Source organism: Perognathus longimembris, chromosome 9 (assembly GCF_023159225.1).
Source record: "Perognathus longimembris pacificus isolate PPM17 chromosome 9, ASM2315922v1, whole genome shotgun sequence".
NCBI classification, from domain to species: Eukaryota; Metazoa; Chordata; class Mammalia; order Rodentia; family Heteromyidae; genus Perognathus; species Perognathus longimembris.
Window position 1 is genome coordinate 3,892,657 of NC_063169.1, and position 23,788 is coordinate 3,916,444.

At 39.3% G+C, this 23,788-nt stretch overlaps 1 protein-coding gene across 2 annotated transcripts in view; it reads left to right on the plus strand.

The window, feature by feature from the left end:
• Ibtk (inhibitor of Bruton tyrosine kinase) overlaps positions 1-23,788 on the plus strand; it is a 51,171-nt gene that overhangs the window by 23,118 nt on the left and 4,265 nt on the right. The window contains exons 16-26 of one of the 2 annotated variants that reach the window (XM_048353639.1): positions 7-103; positions 811-912; positions 3,430-3,547; positions 6,330-6,390; positions 7,176-7,297; positions 8,665-8,777; positions 12,125-12,273; positions 13,572-13,738; positions 15,748-15,840; positions 16,423-16,560; positions 18,811-18,960. In XM_048353639.1, coding sequence (XP_048209596.1) covers positions 7-103; positions 811-912; positions 3,430-3,547; positions 6,330-6,390; positions 7,176-7,297; positions 8,665-8,777; positions 12,125-12,273; positions 13,572-13,738; positions 15,748-15,840; positions 16,423-16,560; positions 18,811-18,960 — 1,310 coding nt within the window. The remainder of the gene's footprint in view (positions 1-6; positions 104-810; positions 913-3,429; positions 3,548-6,329; positions 6,391-7,175; positions 7,298-8,664; positions 8,778-12,124; positions 12,274-13,571; positions 13,739-15,747; positions 15,841-16,422; positions 16,561-18,810; positions 18,961-23,788) is intronic. The other variant, XM_048353641.1, reaches the window with a different exon arrangement.

The following is a 23,788-nucleotide window of genomic DNA, read 5'->3' on the forward strand; positions in this document are numbered from 1 at the left end:
GCTTAGGCTTCCAGTTGTGCGTCTCTGGAAATGCCAATACATTCTGAAATCCTGAAAGTTATCTTGGACTACCTCTATACCGACGAAGCCGTGCTGATAAAAGGTACTAAAAAGAGCTTCGCTGAGGACGAGGTTTATGAAGTTCTGTATACCTGAACATTTAGCTAACAGGTTTCAACTGTGCAGCAATCACTCTTAACTTCAGAGCACTTTCACTACTTCCCAAGAGAATTCTGTATTGTAGCAATCACTAGAAACACTGTAGAAATCGCTGTTGTTGTTTTGTCTTTGGATTTGCCTGTGCTGGGCATTTCTTGTCAATAGAATCCAACATTACACGTAGCCTTTTGTGTCTAACTTGTTTTATGTAGCATGTTTTCAGGATTAACCTATGTGATGCAGTTCCCCTCCCCAGTTTATATTGTCGTCTTCTTGTTTGAAATAGGTTTGCAGTGGTTGAGGGGAAATTGTATTAAGTCAACTGGTTGCACTTGGAATCAAGGCGATTGTTTTGAATTAAAGAGTTCTTACAGTTGTTTTAAGTGTTAGATGATGAATTCTGTTTTACATAATAACGTCTTGAGAACTCCTTTGTATCCATATATATCTATATCTAGTACATCTATATAGCATATTTATCTGTCTATATTTGTCATTTATATTATCTATACACTATTGTAGCCATTTCAATATATGAAAAGTAATCAGAATTCTTTCTTTACCTAGTGTCTTTTAGTTTATTTTTCTTTACTAAGTGTAATGGGTAGAAAGTAAAGAAAATAATACTTGTTTTCTTTTTCTTTTTGTTAGAATCTCAAAATGTGGATTTTATTTGTAGTGTTCTTGTGGTAGCTGACCAGCTTCTCATAATTCGATTGAAGGAAGTTTGTGAAGTAGCACTAGCTGAAAAACGTGAGTAATTTTAGATGAGAACATTATTATATTTTCAGATTGATCCAGGCTTACCTTATTGACTTTAGTTTTGCATTATGGTAAAAGAATATTAATAATAATAATTATTTTTTTCCTATATCAGGATGTGAACTTGGCTTCTTCACGTTCTTGCTCAGTTGTCTTGCTAATAGCATGTATTAAGGTATCACAACGTCATTAATACAAAAGTTACCAAGATGAGAATTTCAGGAGTTAGAAAGCAAGATGTTTTTACCTTTACTCTCATTTTAATTGGTACTTATGCGTTTAGCTGCCCAGTTTCTACTATCTGTTGTAATCTTCTTTGTCTCCCTCCCTCCCTTCTTCCTTCCTTCCCCTCCTTCCTCTCTCTCCCCTTCCCTCCTTTTTCCCTCTTTTGCTCTTTCCATTCCCTCTCTTTCTCGGTCTCCCCCGCAGTCTCTCCTTCCCCCCACAGCCTTTCCCTCTCTCCCTTCCTCCCTCTCTCTCTTTCTCTCACACTCTCTCCCCCCCCTTTCCTTGATCTTTCTGTTAGTCAGGCCTTAGCATCAGGACCACTTTGGCTTTCCTGGACCTTTTCCTGCTCACAGCGCCACTCTGTTCTACCCGTTGAGCTGCTCCTTCACTTCTGGCTCTTTGCTGGTTAATGGTTAATTGGAGATAAGAGTCTTAGACCTCTTCTAGGGCTGGCTTCAAACCTCAATTCTCAGATTTCAGATTACAGAGCAACTAGGATTATAGGTGTGAGCCACCACTTCGTTCCATTAATATAGTTCTCTTTTTTCCTGTTATTTTGGTTAATTTTATAGCTATTCAACTTTGCCAAAATTATTTTGTGTTTTTATTTGTCCTTTGTGCCAAGGTTCTTCCAGCTGTCAAAATGGACTCATCTCAACTGTGTTGGTCACCTTTCCCCGCCTTCTGGTTCCTGCCGTCCCTCCGCTGAGGGCAGTGTTCATTGTTTTGTATAGTGTCTTAGTAGTCATTAAATGCTTCTCATCCTTCTACTTTCCTTAATCTTTGTACAGGAAGGAGTTGTGTCTTCTCTATGTGTAGATATTTAAATTTTTATATTTGTTTTGCTTTTTTGTTAGGTTAGGGAGCATGAAGTCTCTATCAAATTTTTGTAATGTGTTCTTGCTAAGAGTTGCATAGCTCTCTTGTCTTTCCTATTTTTTCATGATCACTGATAGAAATTGATGCAATGATTCTGTAAACTGACTAATGTTTACTAATTTACCAGTTACCAAAAAGACAGTCAGACCTTTGATCTTTTAGGAGCAAGAAAAGAAACACTCAAATATAAGCATATAGCTGGGTGCTGGTGGCTCACACCTGTAATCCCAGCTACTCAGGAGCCTGAGATCTGAGGATCGCAGTTCAATGCCAGCCCCTGGTTAACAAACTGGAAGTGACGTTGTGGCTCAAGTGGTAGAGTGCTAGCCTTGATCTGAAGAGCTCAGGGACAGTGCCTGGGCCCTCTATAGAGTTCAAGCCCCATGACCAACCCCCCCCCCCAAAAAAAAAATACATACATACATACATATGCATATGCATATAATAGGTTTAAGATAAATATACAGGTGATTTTTTTGTACCTTCTGCACAGTTGTCTCTATTGAATGAATTTCATGGTCTTCCTCAAACTAGCAAAAAAGCTTTTGATGGAATGTTGGGCAGTGTGTAGGTCGAAGGTCCACTCAGCGACTTTATGTGATACATTTTTATAACTCTGGGGGAGTTGTGAGATGTTTTCATCATCATTTGAACGAGGCTGGTTATAAGTGAAACAGAGACCCATCATTGTCTGTATTTTCAACTTTTGACAAATATAGGGGATAAAGAAGCAGTCACATGTAGAAAATAGCTGTATTCCTCTCAGATGGAGAATAAGAATAGTTTCTGGAAGCTATAGTTATTGGCATATAGAAGGAATGCAATTGGAGGGTTTTAAACCCTCATTTATAAGGGCACTTGATATATAAGTTTGTAAGATTATTACTGAATTCAGATTCTTTCAGCGTGTGTCAGATGCTGTACTGGTGTAGATAATGTTAAGATTAAGATGTGTTTTTCAAATATATGTATGTATATATGTATATATATACATTTTTAAGATTTCTATGTGTGCACGTCTGTTTTTTTTTAATCGATTGGGCTTGCACTCAGGCTCTCCCACTTTGAGCTACAGCTCCATTTCCTGTTCTTTGGAGCTGAGTCTCACGGGTTTTCCTGCCTGTGCTGGCTTTGACATGCGATGCTCCCTGGTCAGCTCCTGAGAAGCAGGGGTATTATGGGCACGCGCTCCAGCACCCACTTGTGCATGTCTTTTTCAACGACTTCAGCTATTGTGATGGGAAACGTGTGCTATATTTATTCCAGTATGAGTTGGTTTTGATAAGAAAATACTTGTAAGTATTTCAAGTTTTCCAGTCTTCGAAGTTTCAAAACAACTGTCTTATTTGTTGCAGTTACTTGCCTTTCTTCAAGTCTTGCAAATCTTTTCTTTCTTTGTAGTTACCCTTAAGAATGCTGCTATGCTACTGGAATTTGCAGCAGTGTATAATGCTGAGCAGTTGAAACTGTCTTGTCTACAGTTTATTGGACTGAATATGGCAGCTTTACTTGAAGCAAGGTTGGTTGAGTATATACATTATAATGATTTTTATAAGAGCAGATACATAAATATGTACAGTAGAAGATAGGCTAATAATTTGAATGTGAGTAATACCTAGAGGGATTTTGGAAACGTTAGTCTTTTTAATCAGGGCTTTTTTCCTTTTAAGCCAAGGTGAATGTTATAGACTAGCTGGCTTAATTAACACTTGTGATCCTCCTGCCTCAGCTTCCTGAGTACTGGCATTCCAGGTATATGTCACTACACCTGGTTAGTAAGGATTGGCTTTTTTTTTTTTTCTTTGCTCAAGGCTAGCACTCTACCACTTGAGCCACAGCACCACTTCTGGCTTTTTCTATTATGTGGTGCTGAGGACTGGAACCCAGGGCTTCATGTATGCGAGGCAAGCATCTACCACCAAGCCATATTCCCAGCCTAGTAAAGGTTTTTTTTTTGTTTTTTTTTTGGCCAGTCCTGGGGCTTGGACTCAGGGCCTGAGCACTGTCCCTGGCTTCTTTTTGCTCAAGGCTAGCACTCTGCCACTTGAGCCACAGCGCCACTTCTGGCCATTTTCTGTCTATGTGGTGCTGGAGAATCGAACCCAGGGCCTCATGTACATGAGGCAGGCACTCTTGCCACTAGGCCATATCCCCAGCCCAAGGTTTTTTTTTTTTAATGAAAAAGGTTAACACTTTTTTTTTGGTCAGGATCCTTGTAGGTGTGAGCCATCAGTGCCTGTCTTAATTTTTAAAATGTGGATCAGAGTGTTGCTTTTATTCACTATAACATTAGTGGTAAGAAAAATGAGTCAATATTAGTGAACATAAATAATTGAGATCAGAATCCTTAGTGTTAGTTTATATGTTAAGGATTTATTATGTAGTTTATTCTTTTTTTTTTTTTTTTTGCCAGTCCTGGGCCTTGGACTCAGGGCCTGAGCACTGTCCCTGGCTTCTTTTTGCTCAAGCCTAGAACTCTGCCACTTGAGCCACAGCGCCACTTCTGGCCTTTTCTATATATGTGGTGCTGAGGAATCGAACCCAGGGCTTCATGTATATGAGGCAAGCACTCTTGCCGCTAGGCCATATTCCCAGCCCTATTCTGTATTTTGTTTCATTAATAACAATAATGGCAACAACTAATACTTAGTACTGACTATGTAGTGATTTTTGTATTTTGTTTCAGTGGCTATAACAATTAGAAGATAGTGCTTGCTTTCTCCTGGGTATTTTTCCAAAAGCTATTACATAAGTTAATTTCCGTAATTTTTATGGAAACTTTGCAAAGTAGGGTCTGTTAACATTCATCATGCAGATGAGAAAAAATTCCCTGAACTCTTTCCTTTTGGGCAGTGAATTAGAAAACTTTGACCTGTCTTATCTAATTGTTATAAAGTAAACAGCTTTTTAATAATTCACTTTCTTTTTTTTTGGTTGGTCCTGGGGATTGAACACAGGGCCTGGGTCATTGTCCCTGAGCCTGGTTGTGCCACATCACCACTTCTGGTTTTCTGCTGGTTTATTGTAGATAAGTGTCAGGGATTTTCCTGCCTCAGCTGGCTTTGAAATATGATCCTCAGTTCTCAGCCTCCTTGAGTAGCGACGATTCTAGGTGTGAGCCAGCAGTGCCTAGCTAATAAGTCACTTTTTAAAGTCAGAATCATCTTCAATTAAATTAATTTGACAAGAATGAAATAGGTATTTTGCTATCTTTTGGAGCTGAATCACAAATCAGAAACTGCCAGGTAGATCTCAATTTGGAGAAAATTCTTTTGCCATTTAGTCTTTATTAGTAATTTTGCAAATGCTTTTAAATACAAACTAATGTTATGAGGTGGATGAGATGTTATTTCAGTTAGGTTTTTCAGGCTAAATTTAATTTTGTTGTTGATATTATTTAACTAATACTAGTTGAAACAGTTTTATTACCCTGTACTGCCAAATTAATATTATTATCCTTGCCAGCTGAAATATCCAACCAAAAGATAAAACACCAAGTCTGTTTAAAGTGTTACACTGCAGTATGATGTGTCTCAAGTATTATGTTGAGACAGGTGTGTCGGCTAAACCATTTCTGGACATCACCTTCTTCAGCAATATCAAATATACTTTCCATGAGTAGACGTGTACCAGTTAAAATAAGGATTTATAGAGACTTAATTGTTCCTAATCAAGTATCAGTAAAGTGCACAGAGCACCACATTTGACTTAGCATCTCAAGTGAATGCTCCTGTTGAAGATTGTTGAGGCACAAATTGCAGAGTGCAAGTTGTTTTGGACTAGTACTAGATACAGTTAAAAAAATATACACTAATATCTTCATATCTATGAATTGAGAGTTAAATTTTCACTGGCTCCTTAAGGTACTTCCTTGGAATCTGAGAGAACTATAGCTAATGTAGCTTGTTTTCCACACGAATGCCCAGAAGAAGGAAGGTCATGAGAGAGTGGGTAGCAGCGATGATTCTACCTGGAACCTGGGTTCTCTCAGTGTTGTAATGAATTTCAGTATTGTACTCCTTCCGTAGTTGTTGAAAATGAAGACTAGCAAATGTAAACTTGCTATTTGACTATAATAAAAGGATTCTACTGTAAGAGTTTGGGTTTTATTTGAGATAATCCTGTAATATTTGCTGTTGACTTGAAATCAATTTCTGAAAGTACTTTGTAACTGTTAGTAAACATAATCTTGAAAGGTAACTGTGTTTCTTATTTGGCTACTTAGTATCTTTACCTGTTTTTAAAAATCTTAGTAGCAGTTTAATCATCTGAAATAGAATTTTATTTCTTATCTTATTTAGATCTCTTGATGTTTTAAGTGAAGATGTTTTGAAGGATCTTTCTGTATTTTACCGGAAAATGGTAAGAGTTTTGTCTTTCCACTGAAGAATTCAATAGCCATAATATTGCTGTGTAAAATATCATATTAGATCCAGTTTCACAATGAAAAGAATTTCCTACAACTTTTAAATACAGAGTCTTATAGAAATGAGAACTCTTTAGTAAGAATTTATGGAGTGTAATTTCCATGTGCAACGTGAGTATGAAATATGTATTCTTTTCTCCATTTCTGCCCACTTTATACTCTTACACTACAATAAATCCTTGCTAAAGGAAATGAGAACATAGAATCATTTCAAATCCACACATAACTACCATGATGACAGAGATCGAAGTTACTTAATGATACAGTTAGTATCAGTCCGTTTTATTTTTTTGTTGTTTGTGGGGGTTGAATTCACAGCCTGGATGTTGCCCCTGAGCTATTTTTTGCTCAAGGCTAGTGCTCTACCACTTTGAACCACAGCTCTACTTCTTGCATTTTGGTGGTTAATTGGAGATAAGAGTCTCACAGACTTTCCTGCCTGGGCTGGCTTTGAACCCTTAGATCTTGATCCTCAGATCTCAGCCTCCTGAGTAGCTAGGCATGAGTTGATGGATGTTTTGTTTTTGACACTATTCATGGAATGAACTTTTTAGTGATTATAAAGAAAATGTTCACCTTTGTGAATTTAGGAAGTTATTAGGCATTTTAGTTAATGCCTTTCTAGTTAATGTCACTATTCTAAAATGAACGACCCATTTTATCTACTTTGTAAAGTCTTTGCAGATTATGTGTTTGAAATGTGACACTTTTAATTATGCAGATTCCAGCAATGGATAGGAGACTCATTACACCATATCAGGAAGGACCAGATATCAGTTATTTGGAAGTAGAAGATGGAGATGTCTTCTTGAAAGAAGAAATAAATATGGAGCAAAATTATTCGTAAGCTCTTTCCTTCCTTACTGTCCTCCTTCCTTTATTCTGCTGTTTGGGACACATGAAACTTTTATATTTTCATTTGAATAATATACTGAGTCATTCTAATACGATAAATACTTATGTTCCCTCTTAGTCTTTGTATAAGGCAAAGTAATATTACTGTACATAATTGATACTGTTAGCTCTAACATATTTAAACTATAAATATGAAAAGAATGTCATACAGTGATCGGGTTGGACCTATTAGATTATATAAGTACATTTATCTCACTTACCTCTCCCAAACCTATTGAAATTATGGGAAAGACATTAAAAGGGCATATTGCCTTAGCGCAGAGAGACTAGGAAAGGAGCAGATGGCTGTGCTGAGAAGTGGGAAGGTAGTTCTGGAGTGCGTGTGTGGTAGAACAGGCAAATCTATGGTTGAGAGCTTCCTGGAGACAGGGTGAGTACCTGGGTTTCAGGGCCACTTCTGCGCCCCTTGACATGAGTCATGGAGGAGGTACCGTTTTCAAAAGTTCCTCTCTAGACACCATGGCTACTGTTTCAGTGAAGGGAGAAAGTTTTGTTTTGGCTCACAGTTCCCGAGGCCTCGGTGGGTGGCTGACTGGCCCCATTACTGTGTCAGGGCGGCGCATCACGGTGGGAAAGTGGCTGAGCAGAGCTGCTCACCTCAAAGGTGGCCAGGAAGTCAGAGAGGAGACGAAACACACACACACACACACACACACACACTTACACTTCAAGTACCCCAGACACTGCTGCCACCCAGTTAATAACGCATTGTTAGAAGATCATCGATGGATTACGCAGTGTATACTATAGCATCATCAGAGCCCTGGTGATCAGTCAGCTTCTCAGTTCCTTTTGTGTTCCTGCTGCTGTTGCTTGGTGAACTTGAGGGTCTCTGCCTTGGAGGGGCATACGCTGTGTCACTCCATTGAGTGCCGTGATTAGGGACAAAGCATGCGTTGTCTAGCTCAAGGCTCTGTGACCTGGTGTGCTGGCCAGTGGGCCTTCTGTGTCCGGCCTGCTCATGCTCTTGGCTGAGTTGTGGCCCCTGTGGATACCCAGTCCCACGGTAGGGCAGATCATGGCTGTGCCTCTTCAGTGACTTCTGTGGCACAGGCCCGTGTTTTGTTTTCCAGAGTATTTTCCTTTATACCATCTTCTTTTCAAACTGCCTTCGAAATTCTAGGGTTAAAGCAAGTGATAGCTTACACTGAGACCATTTGCTTATGTCACCAGAGCCTTAGTTGTGTTTGACCATAATACTATATTCTGTTGACGAACTTGCGTTGTTCTTCTGCTGTTTGATTTCTAACTTAATTCATTAAAAAAAAATCACTTTTATATTTGCTTTTACCTAGGGAAACTATGTTTAAGAAAGCTAAAGCTAAAGCTAAAAAGAAGCCACGTAAACGCTCAGATAGCTCTGGTGGCTACAACCTTTCAGATGTGATTCAGAGCCTGCCAACTACAGGTCAGTGGGAAGTGTTTCAGCGTATATTTTCACTTCTGGTCTTTGATGTTTCTATCTATTATCTAATTCCTCTAACAACATTAAATACTATCATATGCCATCTTCTGGGGCTACTGAAGTAGAAGATAGTTCTTACAAGGCTACAGAAAATGCTAACCCATTGTGATAAGTACTCTGACATTTTCTTTGGCAGCTCAGAAGAGGTATTCCAAGTAATCTGAAATCAAAGAAGACCTCTTAAAGCAAAGTGATACCCAAGGTAGATCGTTAAGAATAAAGAGATATTAGCCAAGACACAGATGAAGATGGATATACTAAGAAAAGGAGTGACCTTAAGCCTAGAGACCCTAGACTGAGCGAGCACCCTTTGTAGCTTAGTGTATGCACAGATGGGGGCAGGTTTGGGAGGGTCCTTGTGGAATTTGGATTGTATTCTAATGACTATGGGCAGCTAGTATGTTGAGCTAAGATATGTCGGTTCTCTGAGGAGAGGCCATTTGTGTGTATAAAGAGACTCTAGTAGTAGGCTACAGCACAAGGCATTTTGTGAGCCTAGTAAAGTTTAGAAGTAAAGTTTCGCCAATCTTCTTCCTAATATTTTATTTTGAAATCTTTAAAATTTACTGAAAAGAAGAAAAGCAAATACCATTGTATACTATTCATTTGTATGTTTTTCTTACTGCATTTGCTATTTTCTAGCCCACATTGTGTGTGTGTGTGTGTGTGTGTGTGTGTGAGAGAGAGAGAGAGAGAGAGAGAGAGAGAGAGAGAGAGAGAGAGAGAGAGAGAGAGGAAGACCTTTATGCCAGTCTTGGGATTTGAACTCAGCATGGGTGCTGTTCTCGAGCCCCTTTGTGCTCAAGGCTAGCATTCTACCACTTGAGACACAGTGCCACTTTTGGCTTTTTCTGAATAGTTTATTAGAGATAGGAGTCTCATGGACTTTTCTGCCTGGGCTGGCTTTGAACTGCAGTCCTCAGGTCTCAGCCTTCTGAGTAGCTAGGATGACAGGCATGAGCTACTGGTGCTCAGCTGAGACTTTAAAACTGATTCACTCAAAAAATTATAGACATTTCCACTAATATTTTTATATGAATCTCTTAAGAATTAGGACATTCTGTTGTACCAGAGTATCACTGTCATACCTAAGATAGTGTAATTTATTAATACTCCCTAGTATTACATTCTATATCTGTTTTCTCCCTAGTTATTAAAAATTTATATAGCCTTTTTGGTATTAACCTTTTAAAGTTGGAATCTAGTGTCAAGATTAACATTGCCTTTTCTTATTAATGTCTCTTACCTAGAACCATCTCCTAGACATTTTCATTTTGTATTACAGTTTTAAGAAGTGTGAGTGATTTGCATTAGAGACTCACATCCTACTTCTGTCTGGTCTATATTAAACCATCAAAAGTTTTAATAGCTTCATCAGATAAAACATGGCCATAGAATAATGAGACTACAAATGTGGTTTTTGGAAATGAGAGGTGCGTTCATCTACTCAGTAAGGCATGACCTGGAACAAGTATTAATTATTATAAGTACTTTCATAGTCAGTTCTATTCAAAATGACTTGGAGAAAAACAGAAGACTGTTGTTTTGTGTCTCTGAGAAAAATAGGTGTTCTGTAGGGCAAAGATGGATTATTTTGTCTCTTCATAGAGAGTTTTTGTAAACCTCAATTATTGTTTTAGATAGAATAATAAGATTCTGTTATTTTAGTGTTTTTTTTTTTTTTTTTGTGTGTGTGTGTGTGTGTGTGGTACAAATTAGCCCATAGGAGAAGGCTTAGATAGGTTAATGGAAGAATGAATAATTCCATCCTGAACTAAGTGATTTTCCTCTTACCTAAATGAAGCATGTGTTACAATTCAAGAATTTGGGTGGGAATGTGGCTTAGTGGTAGAATGCTTGCCTAGAATGCATGAAGCCCTGAGTTCGATTCCTTAGCACCACATAAACAGAAAAAAGCCAGAAGTGGCGCTGTGGCTCAAGTGGTAAAGGGCTAGGCTGAGCAAAAAGAAGCCAGGGACAGTGCCCAGGCCCTGAGTTTGAGCCCCAGGTCTGGCAAACATAAATAAATAAAGATTAAACTTAAGAATTTGGAGTGATTTTAGTAAAGAAATAATATATATGTCTATATCCCTTGTTTTTATACATAAGGAAACAAGATCAGAAAAGTTAAGTGAGGTAGTAACAGTAAGAAATGGAATTAATTTTTATTCCAGTTCCATATTTGTCCTGATGTACCATTTTTTCTGTGTTCAAAGTAATAATGACTAGAGGATTAAACTTAAACTTACTATGTGAAATTCCATCAGTCAGGTCAAGGTTTGACATAGGCCTTAATCTTTAAATTTGGAAAATGATTCTGTGGTTTTGATTAAAGGTACTTATCCACTTAATTCTCTAGATGTATTCTAATTGGCTTTTAAATGTGTTTCAGTGTTAAATATAATTTCTTCATTGAACACTGAGTATTTAAATGAGATGGGGGAAGTAGTTATCACTAAATTGTAACTAAGTAGTAATAACAGCAAAAGAAGCAGTGATTTATATAAAAAGAAGAATACTGAAGTTGTAAGATACTGTGTTTTACTTATTTTTAAATCAGTTACACAACTTTTGCAGCTCAAAAATATTCTAAGGATTATTTTGTCACTTCATGTAGCTTGCAATAAATTTGCAATGTGAGTAGATGATTGCCTGACTTTATGCAATTTCAACTTACTTTGTATTTGACAGGTTACCAGGTATGAAAGGCAAGCACTTAGACCGCCTAACTGACAGAAGAAATAGCATATATGTATTTTCTAACAATCCCTTTATTTCAGGTAGTAAGCCAATTAAAGCAGCTATCATTTGGCAGAAATTTTTTTTTTCCCCCCGAAAAGACAAGCAAAAGATGAGCTCTGAAACAGGCTACAATTGGCTTCTGCAGGACTCCGTTCCTAGCTGATGTGCTGGATAACCATGAGGCAGGAAGACCCTAGAGGGCTTCCTTTCACAGAGGGGAGCCAGTCCCCCTCTGCGAGAGTGCACCCTTCCACAGGAAAGCAGACGAGACAAAGGAAGGGGGGAGAGCATGGAACTTACTGAGTTCTTCTTTTTTGTGTTTCATAGGGAAAAAGAGCAATCCGTTCTTTAAAGCAATCCCCCAAACAATGTATATTCCTCATACATAGTTGAATAATTTTCACATAATCATAATTTTTTAACTGGTTTCCTTTTTCATTGAACTTGATGTAATAAGACTTAGACTATACTTTTTCTGGTGGCTTCCTGACTGTAATACATACATGTTTAATGCTTATTTCTTTGCTCTTTTCAATTTCACGTTTTAGGATTGTTGAAGTCTGGGAAGACCAATTCTGTGGAATCTCTTCCCGAACTGTTGACGTCAGACTCTGAAGGAAGCTATGCTGGAGTGGGCAGCCCTCGAGATCTACAGTCTCCCGAGCTCACTGCAGGCTTCCATGCGGAGAGGATGGAGGTTTGCTTTGTGAACAAAAAGCCTTTTTACCTTTGGTTTTTACTACTGTAGATAAGTTACCTTTCATCTTTCATCCTATTTGCTGTGAAATTACACAGTGTTAATTTTCTCACATTCATGTGACAAGTGTGCTTTTGAACCTTCTTTAATATTATTTCTGATCTTCTAAGTGAGATATATTTATGTAAAATATTGACATACTGAAGAATGTATGTATGGTTAAATCACTGAAATATATTTAGGGAAATGTTAATCTAACTAGATTTTGAAAAGAAGCCAAATTTCAATAGGTAGTCTTTTTCTTTCATAGATGGAACAATTTTGGAAGACTGAGTTCTTTGAATCTAACGTAATTGACATTAGCTACAGTATTCCTAGTCTGATTAACTCTTGGGGAGGTATCAGCTAATATTTTGTTCCATAATCCTTAATCACTAGAGGTAGAAATGTCTGGCTTATTAAGAGATAGAATCAGTTAATTCTACTTGAGGCCTTCTCAGGTTTGATTTTTTTTTTTAAGTTTTATAACGTAACAAAGAAGATTATAGAAGGCAATGTTGCTCTCTGAAGCTTAGTCTTGCAGTACTAGCAGACTACCCTGGCAATGCAAAGGCCAGTTAGGTACCTTCTGTGACCTCTTCCCCGGCCCCCCAGTTGGCTAGTACTGAGGCTTCATCTCTGGGCCTCACCTCTAATTGCCTCTCTTGCTTGCTCTGCCAATTGGACCATGCCTTCAGCCCAGCTTGTTTCCTGTTATTTTGGAGCTGGAGTCTTCCAAACAGTTCCACCTGGTATGACTCAAGCCGCCATCCTCCAGCTTCCTGAGTAGCTAGGATTACAGATGGGAGCCACAAGTGCCCTTTGACCCAATAACACTAGCTTCAGGGTCCCTTTTGAGTGATCAGTATTATTTGACTTTAGTTTTATTCAGAATATTTTAACTATATTCACAATGATAGGACATTTCATTCTGTTTTCTATCTAATGTTATGGACATTAATTTTAAACTTACCTATATCATGGCTTACATAGGCAACATTTGTTTATTAACATGTTATTTATATTTATAAATAGGAATTTCATATATAAGCTTACTGCCCTGCAAATTACTCTTAAAGCTAACAATTATAGCCCGTGATGTGGTTTGAGAATTGGTTAAAGTAATTAACTATAGAAAATGGATTGAAAATGCTAGGGGATTTGTTGTCATAAAATTTTAGCAAGAAGTATTTACTGTATGTTAGCTGTTGAAATAGATGTCTGTTGTTACTATCTAAATTTATTTTTCTTTCTCACAGGCGAAAGTTAAACCTTATAGTAATGGTACACCTTCTGCATATACATATAGAGAAGATTTAAAACCATGGGAAAAATCGTCAGTACTTCCAATAACTGCTCCACAGTCCATTCCCAGCAACAGGGCTGACACCACAAGTTCTTCTAGTTGGGTTTCTGGCTCCTTCAGGTAGGGTTTTCACTTTGTTTTATACTTCTGAGAAGTTCCCATCCGTGTTCCATGATGCACATTGAAATATTTATTCTAGTACACAGAATATACCTGAATGCATGCCAATTGCTAAGCTGCTATAAAAGTAGGTCTTTACCCCCTAGAAAAATTAGTTGCCTGTGTATTATGTCAGTGAATAATACTAAGTTAATACTGCAGTTCTACTTACTCTGAAAATCTCTTTATGTATGATTTACTTAAGTGTGGCTGTTTTTAGTTAATACATATTAGTTAAAACATCTCTCCTTGGGGGAGGTAAAAGTTAGTAAAGGTACTGGGTTATAGTTAGGAGAAAGAAGTTCTGATGTTCTTAATGCACTGTTCATTACAAAGTAAATAGACTAGACATGAAGAGTTTGAATATTTTCACCAAAAAGAAATAATAATTGAAGAGATGGTGGCTTTTCTTCATATTGAACATTATGCAATGTAGACATACGGAAACATCATAAGCTATCCCATAAGTATGTATACTTTTACCCGTTAAAATTGAAAATCAAATAAAATTCGCAAGCAAAAATTACTTTGCAAGTCTCTCTTAGGAAGACCTTTTTGTCATTTGTTTGCTTAATTCATGTTTTGCAAACACATAAGGGGTGTTTAAAATTTTACAAAATGTATTGGTAATCAGGTAATTTTCTGAGGCTATTCACTGATATCATACTCTCTCTTTTCCTTGCCTATTGCTATGATTTTCCTTGTGTTTAGAAGCATCCAGTGTAGACATGGCTGTGATAGAATGCAGCCTTGGTCTAGCCTATTGATCTTTCCCTGTGTCCCACGGTGATGACAGGTTAAAACTGCCCATGGACCCACTGATGATCATTAGGACCATTTGTATAATTCCTTTGAAATAGGCTGTTTCCCACAGTTGGAACAAAGATTACAATGTTACTTCATGGTCTAAGGTTGTTCAGAAATTAGCCTCAGAGATTTTGCCATTTTAAGTAAACAAATTGGAACAGAGGCAGCTTTGTTGCCTTAGAAATGTCTCCTAGTTACTCATGTTAGAATGCTCTGTTAAGCATGTTTTCAGAGTACCTTGTCCATTTCAGTACTTGTCATATTAATACATACATAAACATCCCTACATTCACTGAAGTATTACCTGGCAATAGTAATGAGTAGCATTTATAACTGAAAGAGGACCAAATAAACAGGACACCCTTTCATATGTAATCAGTGCGATTTACTTTTAGCTATATTGAGGATTGCATTTAGATAAGAAATGATTTCTAATGATCATAGACATTTTTTTTTTTTATGGAGCTTCCCTTTGTCAGAGCATCCAGTATTGTATCTTCCCAGTTTTCTAATGAATGTCTGTTTTTGCTTGAGTAGAAAGAATTTTATTTGTTAAAATAGATGGAAAGAATGCAATTTTAAGCTTCATGCATCCCAAAGGACCTAATTAAGAAATTAAGAAAGAACCTAATTAGATCTTTAATGAATTCTTTTTGCCCAATTTAAGTAATCTACTAACTTTTCTTTAAGTCTTGGGCTTTTTTTTTTTTTTTGGCCAGTCCTGGGCCTTGGACTCAGGGCCTGAGCACTGTCCCTGGCTTCTTCCCGCTCAAGGCTAGCACTCTGCCACTTGAGCCACAGCGCCGCTTCTGGCCGTTTTCTGTATATGTGGTGCTGGGGAATCGAACCTAGGGCCTCGTGTATCCGAGGCAGGCACTCTTGCCACTAGGCTATATCCCCAGCCCCAAGTCTTGGGCTTTTTATTTCTTTTGTAAAAGAATTCTAGGAATATCATGTAAGTTTATGAATTTGGATATATATCATTTGTTACTATGTGTGCATAAATAAAAGTAGCTATCATTAAAAATGCCCTTTTTGATTAAGGGTAACTAGCTGACCAATGAAAATACTTTTATGATCAATTCTACTTGTAATTTGAGTTTCAGTTAAGTCTGGGGTTGATAATGGAAAGCTTTGTAATGTTTTGGTTTTTTTTTTCCCACTCTGGTCAGTCCTCCTGTTGTGGATCTCAGAACCATCATGGAAATAGAAGAAAGTAGACAAAAATGTGGAGCTACGCCAAAGTCAAATTTAGGGTTGGTTAAAGCATCATGAAAAAAATTGAGACCATATGCTACTGTTTTGTTTTGTTTTTTCCCTTAAAGAACTAGAAAGAGCTACTAGACTTTTCCCATTATTCTCCATTTGTTGTAATAGTTATAAGCCCTTTACACTTAATTTAACCTTCGTAACATTTGTTAAACGTGTACTAATGAATGAATTGAATTGGCAGACCAGCTCTTGCTGAATACAGATTATATGCTAGAAGCTTGACTCTAAATGGTCATTATAATCTATTTCTGAACAAAAGCTAAAGCCTTGTGGTTCAAGTTCCTTTTGAAAAGTATGATACATAGGCAATATGGGATCTATTAGTTATTACTTGATCATTTATAATGTACCCTGATATTATCACTGTTGGAATTGTGAACAATTTGATCCCCAAATAATAAAATCATACCAGATTAAACAGGAAATACCATTATCTAAAAACGTTCATGTGGCAGAATATGATGCAAATTGGCTTAATTTCATTTTTAGTAAAACAATTTCTTATAGGCTTTCTCAGAATTAGTGAAACTGGTGAACTGATTTGTTTATTGTAATTGAATTTTTAGAAAACTAATTTCCCATGGAGTTAAGCTCTCCCAGAAGCAACGGAAAATGATTGCATTGACTACCAAAGAAACTAATTCAGGAGCCAGTGGCACAGAAACGGCTTTAACCGCACCTTCAAAATCTCCCAAACCTGCATGGTATGACTTTATTAAAATGGGCGTAACAGTGGTAGCTTTTAAGGTGGTTCTTGACTTTGTGTTTATAAAGTGACCCTGTTTCTAAAGTCTTTTAAAATATTTCCTTCCCCACTTGCTTTTAGTTAAACATAGAACTTGGGAAACAATGTTTTTTTGTTTCTGTTTTTATTCTAAATTTGGGTGTATTGATAGGGACTTCATGGTTTTCAAATGTTTATTTACTTTTCATGCATATGTGTCATGTTCTCTGGGTATCTGTCTTCCCACTTCCCTGGCTCAGGAGACTTCCTAGCTGTCACCTGGAGGACTTGCCTTGCTTTTCTCTAGCACCCCGTCTTGTTTCCTGGGTTCTGCCTTCCATCTGGATTGTTCCTTGTTTCCAAGTACTCTGACTCCAGTGCTTTTCTGATAATACATTTTTGGAGAGTTTATATCCACGGAAATGTTTTTGTTCTTTTTTTATTCTGGGCCGTGGGGGTGGGCGGCACATGACTTCTTTTCTTCTTTGCTCAGAGCTAGCGCTCTACTACTTGAGCCACAGCTCCACTTCTGCCATTTTTTTTTTCTTCAGTTTATTGATAAGAGCCTCACAGACTTTTCTGCCCAGGCTATTTCAAACCAGGATTCTCAGATCTCAACCTCCTGAGCTGCTGAGATAATAGGCACGAGCATGAGCCGGGGCACCGTACTTGAGGCCCTGGTGCCACTCCCCAATGGAAAAATAGACATGTACGCGTGTGTCGGCGACATGTGCAAGAACGTCCTTATCATGTGTAGTAGCTGACACTAGGAACAACCTAGTTGTCTATCGGCAGTCAATGAGTACAACTGTTTTCTCAAATACTAGAGCATTCTACAATGATGAAAAAGAATACATTATGACTAAATGAAGCAATGTGTTTAAATCTCAGCAATATAATATTGAGAAAAGAAGCCAACCCCCAAAATAGAAATCCTGCTATACCGTTCCCCAAGTGGAGAGTTTGAGGTGTCCACTGATCGGCCCTGCTGTGTCTCCGTTGTCTCTGTCTGTCCTGGTCTCTTGTGTTGGAAGGCCCCGTCCCATGGCCACCGGAGGTGCCTAGGCCTCCTCCGTCCTTTGGGGCCTGGTGGTTGTCTGCCGGGTTTCCAGTGGACACCGAGCTTTCTAAAGAGAAGACTTTTACGTTTTCTTAAGTGATACGAGCTAAAAGCTCCCATCCTCCCAGGATTTTTCTATCTCACACCAAATGTGGGAAGTTTTTGGCTATTGTCTACGGCCACCCCTCCCCTTCTATGTTTCCAGTCACACAACAACTCACCAGGCTGACCCAAGTTTTCCGTGCTCATTTCTTCTAAGATCCAAAAAGGGCTGGGAATGTGGCTTAGTGGTAGAGTGCTCGCCTAGCATGCGTGAAGCCCTGGGTTCGATTCCTCAGCACCACCTACACAGAAAAAGCCGAAAGTGGCGCTGTAGCTCAATAGTAGAGTGCTAGCCTTAAGCAAAAGGAAGCTCAGGGACAGTGCTCAGGCCCTGAGTTCAAGCCCCAGGACTGGCAGGAAAAAAAAAAAGATTCAAAGACTTCTGTTGCTTTACTAATGGGCTGTTGAGTCTGCTAAGTTTTTGCAAGTAAATTGCACTTTAAATGTTGCTACAAGTCTTGAAATAACATTTTGGGTGTTTTTAGTTCCTTTTGCCAAGTTTGCTTGTTCCTTAAATCATTCTTTGTATTGTTATTTGAGGCATAATTACAATAGCCACTTTAATATTGCTAATTTTGACATATGGGTTTATAATCCAATGTTGGTATTCATATTTCCTTTTTATTTTTCCTCCCTCTCTGCCTTCCTTTGTTCCTTCCTTCCTTTCTTCCTTCTTTCATTTTTCTAGTACTGGAGTTTGAACATAGGGTATCATGTTTCTGTGCTCCCTGGACTTACTTGCCTTGCTGGTGGTCTTCTGCTTGGCTTTCTGCTATTTTGGAGATGGAGTCTCTCTGGATTTCAGTCTCCTGAACAGCTAAAATTACCTGCATGAGCCTCCTGCACCCACCCATTGTTCTTTTCCTTATGACAGCAGGACTCAGACTCACATTGAAAACAACGTCATAGTATGTTTGAAAACTTTGGGTCTGTTCTGTGGTGTTTGGGACCAGGACTCAAACTCTGTGGGTCTGCCCTTTTCACTCATTGGCGAGCACTCTACTGACTGAGCCGCGCCTCCGATCTGCAAAATGGATTTCTAAACATGATCGTTCCTCTGTTCTACAGGACATCCTCTGTGCATTCAGTTTCATCCAAGTCATTCCGGGATTTCTTGCTAGAAGAAAAAAAGTCTGCCACTGGCCATAGTTCAGGAGACCATGTCAAAAAAGTTTGTTTTAAAGGAATTGAAAATTCTCCATCTTCAAAAGTTATAAGGTAAAAAAGCAAACCTAAAACTTAAATATTTTCTAACTTATAGTCTTCTCTGAAATCATTTAAAATTTTTATGAAGCAGAGTATGCATTCTTATATGTTCAGAATTGGAATTCGCATCTTTCCTCCCTGTTTTGAAAAAATACCAGTTTACTGAGCACTTTGCATGCATTTGAAATCTAATTCCAAGTTTTGTCATGCTGTCTATAACCTCAAAATCTTGATAATATTCAAGATAGTATAATCATCATTTTCCATGTCCCCCCACTTTTTTTTTTTGGCCAGTCCTGGGTTTGAACTCTGGGCCTGAGCACTGTCCCTGGGCTCTTTTTGCTCAAGGCTAGCACTCTGCCACTTGAGCCACAGCGCCACTTCTGGGTGTCTGGTGGTTAACTGGAGATAGGAGTCTCAGGACTTTCTGCCCACGCTGGCTTTGAACCTTGATTCTAAGGTCTCAGCCTCCTGAGTAGCTAGAATTACAGGTGTGCACCACCAGCGCCCCACTCCATGTCCCAGCTTACGTCACCAATTTGCTTTTGTCAGTGCATGACTGATATTTTAGGCTTTTATATCAGTGGAACCCTACTGTATGTACCTCTCATTAAAAACTGTCTTCCGTTTGTAAGGTCCACCCCTGAGGGCCTGTCTAAAGTCTCCACCAGCACCTGTGTTACTGGGTAACTGCAAGGCCTGAGAGAAGGGACTATGGGGCAGCCTGTGCCTTACCTAGGGCAGGGCGGGGCGGGCCTGCCTCTAGGTATGCCAGTTACCTAGGTAACACGGGTGCTGGGTGGAGACTGTAGACAGGCCCTGGGGTGGACCTGGCGCTCTTCACTATAGTTATTTTGAGAGTCATCCATGAGTAGTACTCCAGTAGTTGACTCAACTTTTTTTGCTGTATTTATGTGGATATGCCCTAATATATATAGTCATAAATCTGAAACTTTTGAGTGTTTTCAGTTTTTAACTCCAGCTATTTTTGGTACGGTTTTAAAAGTCCAATATATATTTTAAGATATTTGATATTTTAAATGCCTACAGGAATCATGAAAAAGTATTTTATAAGCATTAAGTGTAATAGTTTAAAAGCATTATGAAAAAGAATAGCTTCCCTATTGTAAACATAATTCAAAATCGAACATGTTGTTTTGAATGCTAATATTGGGATAAAAAGAAACTTCTTCAAACTGGTTGGCTAAGTCAAGATTTATTATTTCTTCTAATATAATAGCTTCCCAAAATATTGTTTTAGACAACAAATGCAACTAACAATGACAATTATGACCAGAATAATGTTTTGTTTTATCTAATTCCCCCTCCAGACAAACTCAGATTAAAGCAAGAAAGGAGAGTTCAGACTCACACAGTTTAGCTGAACCCTGCCTGCCCTGACACAGCTCTGAGCTTAAATTGAAGTCTTCTTCTTCTTTTCTCTTTCCCTCAAGGCTAGCACTCTACCACTTTGAGCTACAGCTCTACTTCTGTTTTTTGTTTTTGTTTATTTATTTGTTTGTTGCCAGTCCTGGGCCTTGAATTCAGGGCCTGGGCACTGTCCCTGGCTGCCTTTTGGTCAAGGCTAGCACTCTACCACTTGAGCCACAGCGCCACTTCCAGCTTTTTCTGTGTATGGGGTACCGAGCAATCGAACCCAGGGCTTCATGCGTGCGAGGCGAGCGCTCTACCAGTAGGCCACACTCCTGACCCTGAATTCTTCTTAATAGAAGCAAGTAATCCATGTGCGTGTATAGCACGCTTAACTTCCCCATCAGTGGATGGGCATCTAGACCGATTCCGTAGTTTCATTGTGGATTGTGAGCTGCTGTTCACATAGGATTGCCAGTCTCTCTATTGTGGTGCTGTCTTCAATTTCTTGAGATACCTGCCAGCGTCATGTGGTAATTGTTTCTAGTTCTTGAGAAGCCGTCATAGGATTGTAAGTTCAGTCCTTGAGAACTCCAGGAATCCTGCCGCCCACTAAGCTTTATCCTGTAATAAGATCTTTCTATTCTAGTCTGCTGGCCTCATTGTTCCCTATAGACTCTATTCCTTTCTCTTGCCCTTTGACTAATTAACTCAGACTCTTTCATCTTCAGTCATGTTTTAGAGAAGTGGCTCAGAAAACCACCGTTCCTCCTACAGCTTTTATGTCTGTGCCAGGCATTCTGGAGCTTAAACTCAGGATCTTGTGCACTTGATTGGCTTTTTCACTTATGGATGATTTTCTACCACTTGAGCTCACTCCAGTTGGATTTGTTTTTGCTAGTTTATTGGAGCTAAAAAGTCTCCTGAATTTGGGTGCAGGGGCTGGCTTCCAGCTGTGATCCGCAGATCTCTGTGTGTGGAGCAGCTCAGATCACAGGCTGGAGCCACTGGTGCCTGGCTATGTTTTATGGTTTAATATTTGCCCATTGCCAATATTCTCATCTCTGGCACTTAACCACATATTCCCTGAGAGCAAGGAAAATGTCTATCACAAGTGCTTGGCATGGTCCCTAGCAGGGAATGGGCATTCGGTGAACATTTGGTAAAGGACCAAATGAATAAATGCATGAAAACTGTAGCCTAGTTTCAAGTAACATTTGTCTCTAATGTAGTGAGATTGCTTGCCTCAGTTTATAAATCCGAAACTCTAAAATTAAGTTTACTTTTTGAAATTTTTTGTTTTAAATATGAAGTTAATATCAATTTCTTTTTTCTTTTTTTTTTTTTGGCCAGTCCTGGGCCTTGGACTCAGGGCCTGAGCACTGTCCCTGGCTTCTTCCCGCTCAAGGCTAGCACTCTGCCACTTGAGCCACAGCGCCGCTTCTGGCCGTTTTCTGTATATGTGGTGCTGGGGAATCGAACCTAGGGCCTCATGTATCCGAGGCAGGCACTCTTGCCACTAGGCTATATCCCCAGCCCCCCATCAATTTCTTAATTACTAAATTTTTCCTTGGATTTGTTGCTGTTATGAAGCACACTATGAAGGCTCTGTGGTTTTGTGCCTGATCACTAGAGTGTGCTACAACATCAGTAGTTTCAATTGTGGAAACTGCTGGCGCAATGCTTAGAAGGTTGAATTGAAGGAGTCTGGATCATGTGTCAATAGCTCGGGCCTAGGGGAGTTACTGTTTTTAATAGCAATGTCTGTTTTTGTACTAAAATTTATTATCTTTAAGTAAGGAATCTTTAAGTAAGGAATTGCCACTTAACAAGCATTTTATGAATGCTATATATATCATGATCAGTTTCGATATCCTCTTGTACCGTCCTTTCTCTCACTCTTGATGATTTTGTAGGATTTGTGCTGGATTCATGTCTTCATTTTACTTGTCTTCTCCTCTTTGTTTGCTTGTTTGCCTGCCCCCTCCCCTCGCCCCACCCTGCCCTCTTGTCTACTCACTTCCTGGTGTTTTATGTCGCTAAACTTTGATTTGGGCTTTCTTTTTTTAGTTGTATTTTATTGTAAGGGAGGCTACAGTTACATAAGTATGAGTAAGGTAATGAGTGCATTTCTTGTTGAACATTGTTACCCCTCCTTGTTTTAGCTGTGTTTGTTATTGCCAGTCACAAAAAAAGGAAAACCAGCCTGCATGTCAGTTTTTATTTCATCATAGAAAGTATAAATTAGGAGCTAGTTTTTATAGCACAGGAAGTGTAAAACATTGCAGACAAAGTAATTGAGTATACCCAATGGCAGAACAATTTACTCGCCTCTGTTGGGTATGTATGAAAGTATAATACACAAGCCCAGCCTGTACTGGATTTGAAATTATTTGGTAAATCAGTTGCGCACATATGTCAGTTAAAGGTTGCGGCAGTGTGTAACAGTGTGGAAAAGGCCACAAGGCCATGCGTGAGCCATAACGAGACAGTGAATCCACTCTGTACTGGCGAGCAAGTCCTGAAGCAGGGAAAGAAGGGGTTCACAGCCAGAAATGGGAGGGCAGGCTGGCAACGGGGGCTCCTTGGGAGGTGGAGATGAGTTGGTTGGGGATTCTGGTTGAAGGCCAGCCTGGGCATCCTAGTGGAGACTACGTCTCCTCCAGCAGCTGGACACGGTGGCCTGGGACAGGCACGCCCAGCAACCCAGCAAGCACAGCAGAAAAACCGAAGCCCAGACAGTGAGGCGCTCCTCAAAGATCACCAGTGCGAGGAGACACGGGAGACAGCGCCACTCAAGTGACAGCGCCACGCTCTGAGGGGAAAGGCCAAGGAAGGGCAGGGCCCCAGGTTCAAGCTCAGCACGCACACGCACACGCACACGCACACGCACACAGGTTGAGAAGATCCGTGTCTGTTGGTTAGTTGGCTTTGTTTCAAGTACTTTTTCCCCCTTACTGAGACTTGAACCCCTGGCCCTGCACTTTCATTTTTTTTCTCAAGGCTGGTGTTCTACCACTTGAGCCACTCCTCGACTCCCAATTTGTTTTTAAATTTTTGCTGGTTAATTGGAGATAAAGATTCTGTTTTGTCTGCCCAGACTGGCTTTGAACTTTGATTCTCAGATTTCAGCCTCCTGAATAGCAAAGATCACAGCGTGAACCACTGGCCACTAGGCTTCTATTTTCATTTTAACTCTTGTTCCTATTTGTTTTTGACCAGTCCTGGGGCTTGGACTCAGGGCCTGAGCACTGTCCCTGGCTTCTTTCTGCTCAAGGCTAGCACTCTGCCACTTGAGCCACAGCGCCCCTTCTGGCCATTTTCTGTATATGTGGTGCTGGGGAATTGAACCCAGGGCCTCATGTATACTAGGCAAGCACTCTTGCCACTAGGCCATATCCCCAGCCCTTGTTCCTATTTTTAACAAGAAGACATTTGAAGTATAACAACATTCCAGGTTGAGAGAATG